Source organism: Peromyscus eremicus, chromosome 20 (assembly GCF_949786415.1).
Source record: "Peromyscus eremicus chromosome 20, PerEre_H2_v1, whole genome shotgun sequence".
Lineage (NCBI taxonomy): Eukaryota > Metazoa > Chordata > Mammalia > Rodentia > Cricetidae > Peromyscus > Peromyscus eremicus.
Window position 1 is genome coordinate 14,150,426 of NC_081436.1, and position 10,285 is coordinate 14,160,710.

At 42.0% G+C, this 10,285-nt stretch overlaps 1 protein-coding gene across 10 annotated transcripts in view; it reads right to left on the reverse strand.

The window, feature by feature from the left end:
* Nucleotides 1-2,520, reverse strand: part of Ppp6r2 (protein phosphatase 6 regulatory subunit 2) — a 67,521-nt gene extending 65,001 nt beyond the window's left edge. For 4 of the 10 annotated variants that reach the window (XM_059248119.1, XM_059248109.1, XM_059248110.1 and 1 more), the window contains exons 1-3: nucleotides 2,382-2,520; nucleotides 940-1,091; nucleotides 14-100 (exon numbers count right to left, since the gene is read on the reverse strand). In XM_059248119.1, coding sequence (XP_059104102.1) covers nucleotides 14-27 — 14 coding nt within the window. In that variant the 5' untranslated portion in view covers nucleotides 28-100; nucleotides 940-1,091; nucleotides 2,382-2,520. The remainder of the gene's footprint in view (nucleotides 1-13; nucleotides 101-939; nucleotides 1,092-2,381) is intronic. The other 6 variants (XM_059248114.1, XM_059248113.1, XM_059248115.1 and 3 more) reach the window with 2 other exon arrangements.
* Nucleotides 2,521-10,285: the final 7,765 nt, after the last annotated feature.

A 10,285-nucleotide genomic window follows, 5' to 3' on the forward strand; every position in this document is an offset into this window, starting at 1 on the left:
TGCCTATACTGACCAGTTTGTGGGCATCAGTTTTCTTCTTCCACTATGTGTATTCCAGGGATCAAATTCCGATCACTGGGCACAGGCCCATCACACATGTCTGGAGGTCAGAAGAAAATTTAAGGGATCAATTCTCTCCCTCCATCATGGGTTCTGGGGATCAAACTCAGGTCATCAAGCTTGTGCAATAAACATTTTTACCCACCAAGCCATCTCACCAGCCCATTTTCTCTTTTTAATTCATATTAGTCGGGATACAACATGCTTCATAAATCTATGGACTTACGTATTATTAGTTTTTGAAAAGTTTAAAGCTCTTGATACTTTGAATAATGCTGTGCCTCCATTTTCCCTATTTTTACAGTGAAATCCCAACTATCCATTTACATCATTTTTATAGGAACTCTATTTTTTGCTTAATCTCATTTTCTATTTCCCATCTCTCAGTTCAACAACTCGGAATAATTTTTTTTCAGATACATATTACAGTTCACTAATTCTGTCTTCATATATGTTTCATCTGTTTAAATTCACAAGTGTCTTTAGCTGCTAAACCATCTTGCAGGCCCAATTCTTGAATATTTCTTTTTCAAACTTTTGTTTGTTTGTTTTAATTGAAGCAGGGTCTCAGTAGCACATGCTGGTCTTGAACTTATGGTTATAATCTTACCTCAGCCTCTCTAATTCTGGGATTACAGGTGTGAACTACCATGCCTGGTCTCTATATACCCTATCTTCCATAAAGATGCTTAACTATGGGGAAGGCCATACTCCTCCTTCCACAGATGACCTGCTGGTTACCACTGAGAGCATCCTTGTTCATAAACCAACTTTGGACTTAGTGCTTCAACACAGCAGGATGCTTTTCCCATTGTGACAACTGTTCTCGAGATTCTGTCAAGAACAACATGCTACAGCCAACATCTCCTACATGCTTACCCAGCACTGAATGAATGGAAGGAGCCTCAAGTTCTGCTTCTTTATTTTTCCAGGGTGACACAATCAGAAGACAGAGGGTAGGATTCAAACACAAGTGTCGCCCATATGATCATACGATCCTACAGTTCCATGAAAGAGTCCAACAGAACATTCTGTGGTAGAGATTGTTGCCAAGAGAGAATTAGAATCTAAACTGTAATTTATTATCTGTCCAGCCACCAATTAGCTCTTATTTTTTTTTTCTATTTTGACTTTTTAAACTTTATCACTGCCAGGTATGGTGGCCCATGCCTTTAATCCCAGCACTTGAGAGGCAGAGGTAGGTGTCTCTGTGCGTTGGAGGCTAGCCTGATCTATGTAGTGAGTTCTAGACAGCTGGGGCTACACACAGAGACTCTGTTTCAAAAAATAAAAAAAGAATGAATGAATAAATAAATAAGCTTTATTTATCATTATTGTGTGTGTGTGATGTGTGTTAGTACAGGAGCAAATGTGTCATCACACATGTCTTAAGATCAGAAGACAGCTTTTAGGGGTCAATTCTCTCCCTCCACCATGGGTTCCAAGGATCAAACTCAGGTAAGCCATCAGATTTGTGCAATAAGAGCTTTTACCCACTGAGCCATCTTGTCAGCCTATTTTCTCTCTTATTTCATATTAGTTGGGATACAACATGCTTCTTAAATCTACGAACTTATGTCTCATTCGTTTTTGAAAAGTGGTGCTTTATCACAGTAACAGAAAAAGAAATAGAACACTGAGCATGTTTTATTCTGAAGAAAATCAATACTTTCTTCAGTACAAAGCAAAAGAGTTGCCATAATGCTCAGTGTCCTGTCTTTTGTCCTTTAGAGTGCTACCTGAATTTCTAGTACAACAAAATGCTGGCAAGAAATTACATGAACCAAGTGTCATGATGTCCACCCAGAATTCCAGCATTCAGGGCACAAGGGAGAAGAATCATAAGTTTAAGAACAGTTTTGAGGGGTTGGGGACTTAGCTCAGTGGTACAGCGCTTGCCTAGCAAGCACAAGGCCCTGGGTTCGATCCTCAGCTCCAAAAAAAAAAAAAAAAAAAAAAAAAAAAGAACAGTTTTGACTACATAGTGAGATCCTGTCAGAGAGAGAGAATTCCAACATCAAGTTGGATTATAAAAGAAAGGCTTTCAATGGGCCAGTGAGACCCCCACCTCAAAAAAAAACAGAAACAAAAGATTTCACTGTCATCCAATCTTTGAATGTCCATCTACACAATGTATTTGAGTAAACTGTACAATGAAGTAGAATTTGAGCCGGGCGGACTTACAGACCTCTGTAAGTTCAAGGCAGCCTGGTCTACAGAGCGAGATCCAGGACAGACACTAAAACTGCACAGAGAAACCCTGTCTCGAAAAACCAAAAAACAATAAAGTAAAATTTAACTGAAAAGAAAAAGCAACTTACCTTCAATGGCTGTACCTTGTTTAAATCTTGTGTTCAGGCAAAATAAAAAGCATTTGGGTTTTTTCTTCTGTATATATGCAACTTTAAAAAAGATATTTTCATTCAGGGAAGAGTTTTAGCCTGTTTACCTGAAAAATAAGAGAAAAATACTAATTTTCCTTTGTAAGTTAATTTTCTTAGTTTCTTTCCTGTTGCTGTAATAAAATACTTTACAAAAGCCACTTAAGGAAGGGCTTATTTTAACTCACAGTTCAAGGTCCATCATGGTAGAGAAATCAACGCAGTAGGAACTTGAAGCAGTTAGTCACATTACATCCACAGTCAAAGAAAAGATCAACAAATACCTGTAATCAGCCCACTGTCTCCTCCCGTACAGTCTAAGACCACTGCCTACACAATGGTGCCACCCATGGTGGGCAGGTTTTCCCATCTCAATTACTGCATCAAGATAACCTCCTATAGACATGCACCAGAAGTCCATTTCCCAAGTAATTCTAGATCCTGTCAAGTTGCAACATCATACTAACAAAAAATGTTGAAGGTTGGTGGTGTGCACCTTTAGTCCCAGCACTCTGGAGGCAGAAGAAGGTAGATCTCTATGAGTTTGAGGCCAGCCTGGTCTATAGCACGAGTTCCAGGACAGCCAAAAAAAGTCAGGCAAAATACAAGGAAAACAAAAGAAATCAAGAACTGTTATTTTGATTGTCATCTTGACTGGAATGAGACCTAGGAGAGCAATAAAGTACCTCTGGGTGTATCTGAGGGCATTCTGAGAGATGATTAATTAAGGTGTGGAGAACTGCCTTGAATGTATAGTTGACACTATCTCATAGGCTGAGGGCCTGGACAGAATAAAACAGAAAAACGGAGAAGCTAGCTAAGCAGTCATACTTTCCTTGTCTTTTTCTTTCTCTCCCTCCTTCCCTCATTCTTTTCAGTCCTTCCTGGCTCCCATGATATACAGACTATGATCTGATAGACTATGGTAGACTAACACCACTATGACAAGGTAATATCACTCAGACTAGAGACGAAACAAATCTCTCCTCCCATAAGTTGTTTATATGGGTATTTTGTCACACAAATGTAAACCAACATTAAAAACCTTTACGGGGGTGGGGCTAGAATTATGGCTCAGCTGTTTGTTATGAGCACTGGATGCTCTTCCTGGGTTCAATTCCAAGCACCCACCCGATGGCTCAACAACCACAGCTCCAGTTCTGGGGAATTTGACACCCTTTTCTGGCCTCCACGGTTACCCAACAAGCACATAGCATACAGACATATACATGCAAGTAAAACACTCATTTAAAATAAAATGGTATGGGGTACAGAGGTAGGTATTACATGACTAAAAACATGGTTTTTTTGTTATTGTTTTTAGAGACCATTAACTAAGAGCTATTAAGACCTACCCTGGCCAGGCAGTGGTGATACACACAGATGGATCTCTGAGGGTTTGAAGCTAGCCTGGTCTATAGAGTGAGTTCCAGGACAACCAGGATTATACAGAGAAACCCTATTCCAAAAAAAAAAAAATCAAAGAGAGAGAGAGAGAGAGAGACCTCTGAAGTAGGCAGCACCAATTCTTTTTTTTTTAAGTTATGAATGCTCAGTCTTATCTTAGCTCTTATTTCTTGCTAGCTTTTATAACTTAAATAACCCTGTTTCTCTTCACCTATGTCTTGCCCCAGGCCTTTTTTTTTTTTAACCTTTCTTTCTGTATTTCCTACTTTCACTGCTTCTCATGTCAGGCAGCTGCCTGGCTTCTGGCCTGGGGCGTGTCCTTCTCGTTCTCTCGTTCTTCTCTCTTTAGCCTAAATTTCTCCTATTGCTTATTCTCTCGGGCCGCCAGCCCTGCGTATCCCTCTCTTGCCTAGCTATTGGCCATTCAAAGTAATATTCTGCATCACAAACAAATGTAACACATTTCTACATAGTTGAAATAATGTTCCACAACACTGTCACTCCTGGCTTAAGAGGGTGCTGGGATTCAAACTCAGTTCCTCATGCTTACCTGCAGGCACTTAGAAATACCTCCTAAGTCCCAGCCACCCTCCTCCTATTTTTCCTTTGCTTCTTTTTTTCTTTTCTTTTCTTTTTTTGGTTTTTCAAGACAGGGTTTCACCGGGCGGTGGTGGCACATGCCTTTAATCCCAGCACTCGGGAGGCAGAAGCAGGCGGATCTCTGTGAGTTCGAGGCCAGCCTGGGCTACAGAGTGAGTTCCAAGACAGGCTCCAAAGCTACACAGAGAAACCCTGTCTCGAAAAAACAAAAAACCAGGGTTTCTCTATGTAACAGTCCTGCTGCTGTCCTGGAACTCACTCTGTAGACCAGGCTGGCCTCAAACTCAGAGATCCATCTGCCTCTGCCTCCCGAGTGCTGGGATTAAAGGTGGGCAGCACCAATTCTTAAGGTAGGAATCCAAATGGAATAAAAGGAGAAAATGGAAGAAGACACCTAGTCCAGGCATTTTCTCCTTCTGTTTCCTTAAGAGCATAATGTAAGTTACTGTAGCAGGAATCTTTTTTTTTTCTTTTCTTTTTCTTTTTTTTTGTTTTTTTTTGTTTGTTTGTTTGTTTGTTTTTTTGTTTTGTTTTGTTTTTCGAGACAGGGTTTCTCTGTGTAGCTTTGCGCCTTTCCTGGAACTCACTTGGTAGTCCAGGCTGGCCTCGAACTCAGAGATCCGCCTGGCTCTGCCTCTCAAGTGCTGGGAATAAAAGCGTGCGCCACCAACGCCCGGCCATGTAGCAGGAATCTTAAAAAGTCTTACTAATAAAAACAAACCTGAGCCACGTATTGGGGTGAACCCTGGAAGATCAGAGAGGCAGAATAGGCCACAGCCACCTCACCTTACCAATTCCTCAGCTGATCCTGTTTCCTCAGACTGGAAGCCTCTGAGTCCTCATCTGAATGGCTCTCAGCTGAACTGTTACTCAGAAGCCTAAAAGCTTAACCAGGCTAGTTCCTGGTTTTCACGCCTTATATACCTTTCTGCTTTCTTTCATCACTTCCTGGGATTAAAGGCATGAGTCACCATGCCTGGCTACCTCCAGTGTGGCTTTAAACTCACAGAGATCTAGATAGATTTCCGCCTCCTAAGGCAGATTAAGGATTAAAGGCATGTGTGCCACCATTTTCTGGCCTCTATATCTAGTGGCTGTTCTGTTCTCTGACCCCAGATAAGTTCATTAGGGTGCACAATATTTTGGGGAACACAATATCACCACAAGTCACTTTGTTCCACCATACCCTCCCTGACAAGAGAGATTGAAAACTCAGAAACTGTGAGACAAAAATCGTCTTTCCACCCTTGTTCTGCTCAGCTATTTGGTCACAAGGACACAAAACTGATACACTATGTTTAGTTGTATCCAAATCATCGGAACATTTCATAATTAAGGAACTAAAAAACTCTTGTTACTTTTTCTAAAAAAAAAAAAAGTACTAACAATATAAATCCATTCCACATTTGACTAACTGGCTCAGTAGTTAGAATGTCACACCAAACAATCCAAGGATAATGGGTATTGTGAACCTGGTTATAGTGCCACCTACTCAGGAGGCTGAGGAAAGAGAATCTCTTTAGGCCAGGAGTTCAAAGCCAGCCTGGGCAATACAGCAAGACATTGTTTTGTTCCTTTGCATCTAGAGATACTCACATTAAGTGAATTAAGTCAGTCTAAGAAAGATAAGTGTTGCATGTTTTCTTTCATTTATGGCTCCTAGACTTTATAGATACATAATGTCATATATGTACTGATGATATGAAAGTAGAAGCAAATTTGTCTGGGGGAACAAATGGGAGTGAGAAAAGAAAAGGGAGAAAGCAGTATAGAGAGAACGTGCTCGAAGAATATTATACAGTTGCAAGAAGTTGGTTTTCAGTAACCCTGTTTAATTTAAAAAATAAAAAGAACCTAAGGATATGACAAGGATTTCTATTGAAGTTGCCAGTTTCATAACAGTAGACTGCTACCATTAACAAATGCACATTCCTGGTGTGGTAGTTTGAAGGAGATTGATTCCCATAGGCTCGTATATGTGCATGCTTAGTGTCCAGTTGGTGAACTACTTGGAAGGATTAGGTACGGCCTGGTTGAAGTAGCTGTGTCACTGGGGATGGGCTTTGAGTGATCTTTCTTCCTTCCTCCCGTTCATTTTTTCTTCTCTCCTTCTTTCTTCCTTTCTTCTTTCTTCTGGCTTTTTTCAAGACAGGGTCTTACTACAGAGCCCTGGCTGTCCTGAAACTCACTAAATAGACCAGGCTAGTCTCAAACTCACAGAGATCCGCCTGCCTCTGCCTCCCAAGTGCTTAGATTAAAGGTGTGTGATATTATACCCAGCTCTTGACTGTGAGGTTTCAACAGCCCACATCAGGTCCAGTGTCCCTGTCCCTCTGGCCTGAAGCCTGCAACTCAGGATCTAAAGCTCTCAGCTACTACTCCAGCACCATGCTCCCTGCCGTGATGACACTGGACTAACCCTTTGAAACTGTAAGCAAGCCCCAGTCAAATGTTTTCTTTTCTAAGAGTTGCCTTGGCTTGGCCGGGCGCACGCCTTTAGTCCTAGCATTTGGGAGGCAGAGCCAGGTGGATCTATGTAAGTTCAAGGCCAGCCTAGTCTGCAGAGCCAGATCCAGGACAGGCACCAAAACTACACAGAGAAACTCTGTCTTGAAAAACTAAAAAAAAAGAGTTGCCTTGGCCATGGTGTCTCCTCACAGCAACAGAACACTCAGACATCTGATCACAAGCTAAATGGTAATCCCTTTCAACTCCTAGAGGAAATGCACTATAAACTGTGCTCTTCAACCACCATTTTCAAACATAACAGACAGTCCTCAGAGAAATGAATAACTCCAAGGACTAGTGCAAATATATATATATATATATATATATATATATATATATATATATATATATATATATATATCAGGTATATTAATAAAGTACAAGCAGCTGTAGCTGTGCAAACTGGCTGTAATCCCATCACTCGGCAGGCAGATCTCTATGAGTTCAAGGCCAGCTTGGTCTACATACTGAGTTCCAGGCCAGCTAGAGCTATACAGGAGACCCTGTCTCAAGAGAAGGAAAAGAGAAAGAAAGAAAGAGAGAGAGAGAGAGAGAGAGAGAGAAAGAAAGAAAGAAAAAGTAAATGGAAGCTGGGTGATGGTGGCACACGCCTTTAATCCCAGCACTCGGGAGGCAGAGCCAGGCAGATCTCTGTGAGTTCGAGGCCAGCCTGGGCTACAGAGTGAGTTCCAGGAAAGGCGCAAAGCTACACAGAGAAACCCTGTCTCGAAAAACAAACAAACAAACAAAAAAAGTAGATGGAACAACCAACTCCAAAAAGTTGTCTATATGCATGAATGGCATGCATGACCCCCCACTATGCATGATGCACACACATATACAATAAATAAAAATTTTAAGATTTTATTTTATTTTGTCTATTTATTTATTGAGGCAGGGTCTCTATATATAGTACTGGCTATCCTGGAACTCAAATGCTGGGATTAAAGGTATACACTGCCACACCCAGCTTTTTTGGTTAAAAAAAAAAGTTTTTATGTGCATGGTGTTTTGCCTGCATGTAGGTCTGTCTGTGTAATATGTGCACACACTGCCCTTAGAGGCCCTGGGATTGAAGTTACAGATGGCTGTGAGCTGTCATATGTGTCCTGGGAATTGAACCTGGGTCCCCTGGAAGAACAGCCAATGAATGCTCTTAACTTCTAAGCCACCTCTCTAGCCCCAACAGCTAGTGCTTTTAACTGCTGAGCTATTTCTTTAGCTCCCTCATTCATATTCTTAAAAAAAAAAAAAAAAAAAAAAAAAAAGCTATGGGGCTGGAGAGATGGCTCAGAAGTTAAAAGAATGTACTGCTCTTGCAGAAGACCTGAATTGAGTTCTGAGCACCCTTGGTAGGTGGCAGCTCAACCACCTGGAGCTCTAGCTCCAAGAGGACTTGAAGTCTCTGTGGGCACTTGCATTCATGTGATACACACACATACATGTAATTAAAAACAAAATAAAATATTGGGCCAAGCACCTTTAATACCGCTACTTGGGAGGCAGAGGCAGGCAGATCTCTGTAAGTTAGAGGCCAGCCTGGTCTATATGAGTTCCAGGACAGCCAGGGCTACATAGAGAGACCCCGACTCAAGACAACAAAAACAAAACAAAAAATTTGTTTTTAACGAATTTGAATGAACTAGCTTCTATGGAACAGAACTAGGGAAAGGTGAGGACCACATTTCTAATTTTAAAATTCTAAATTAAAAAGGGATAGATTTTTTTAAATTAGAAACCTTGTGTTTTTTGTTCTTGCCAGGCGGTGGTGGCACACACCTTTAATCCCAGCACTTTGGAGGCAGAGCCAAGAGGATCTCTGTGAGTTCGAGGCCAGCCTGGTCTACAGGGGGAGGAGGGAGGCGCCCCCCCCCCCCACGACACACATGTGTTCTCACAGCCAGGTGTCGTAAGGCATGTTTTAAGAGGGAGGGGGTGCATGGTTTGAGACAGGGTTTCTCTGTGTAGCTTTGGAGCTTGTCCTGGAACTTGCTCTGTAGACCAAACTGGCCTTGAACTCAGAGATCCACCTGCCTCTGTTGGGATTAAAGGTGTGTACCATTTCCACCTGGCATAGTGTATACCTTTAATCCCAGTACTTGGGAGGCAGACTAGGCCAATCTCTGAGTTCAAGGCCAACCTAGTCTACAAAGTGAGTCCAGGACAGCCATGGCTATATGGTGAGACCTTGTCTCAAAAATAAACCAAATTAAATTTGAAGAAGTGTGTGTACATACACGTGTGTGTGTGTGTGTGTGTGTGTGTGTGTGTGTATGTGTGTGTGTGTGTGTAAGAGAGAGACAGAGACAGAGACAGAGATAGAGCAAATACTGCTCTTGCAGAAGACCCAAAGTTCAGTTGCCAGCATCTACACTGAGTGACTCACAAGCACTTGTAAGTCCAATTCCAGAGGATCCAATGCCTCTGGCCTCCAAGGACACCTGCACTCATATACACAAACACATAACTAAAAATAAAATTAAAATCTAGTCAGGTATGGTGGCACACACCTTTGGGATGCAGAGTTCCAGGCCAGCCATGACTACAAAGTAAGACCCTGTCTCCAAATACAAATTAAAGTTAATTAAATTAAAATTAAAAATATTTACACACACACACACACACACACACACACATACACATATCAAATTGCCTGATGAACAAACTTGTTGAGTATTGGGCCAAGAGCAGGGAAAGCACAGTCTGGACTCACTCGAGACACAAAAAGAGAAAGGGAAAACGGGAATAATGGTTTTAATTGGAAGTGAACATCCTAAAACTCCAGGCCTCTATAATGAAAACCTTTCTTACTGTGGCAATAAAAAAGTGCCAGCCGCCCAACTGTTGATTCTCCTGCCATATCCTAAAACAAGGATTGCAATACAGAGAACTTTAGCACAGGGCAGTGTAGGGAACAGAGGAAACCCTGAGAGGTTCTGAGGGGACTGTTTGACATGAGCCTGCCATGTCAAGGACTGAGGCCTGGGATCAGTAGGAAATGGAAAAGCCTTTCCTCTGGTCAGGCTCAGAGAGGCAAAGCTGCCTTCCGGTCCAAGTGCCCTAATTACAGACAACTGACCAGTATATACGAAAAGCCCTAGCAACTGCAGGTTCCCTCCTCCCGGGTGTTTACAGTCTCAAGTCTCAGGCATCTGCATCTCCTGCAGACACCTCCTGCCTAACTCTTCCCCCCTTGCTGTACAAAATAAACATGCTGAACTTCCCCAGTGTGGCAGTAGGCACAACTCCATCAGAGTGCACATGGCCCACCTGGCCGCATATCTGTCCTTTCTTCATTCCCTCACTGCCCCTGCTCAGGGTTGTAGAAC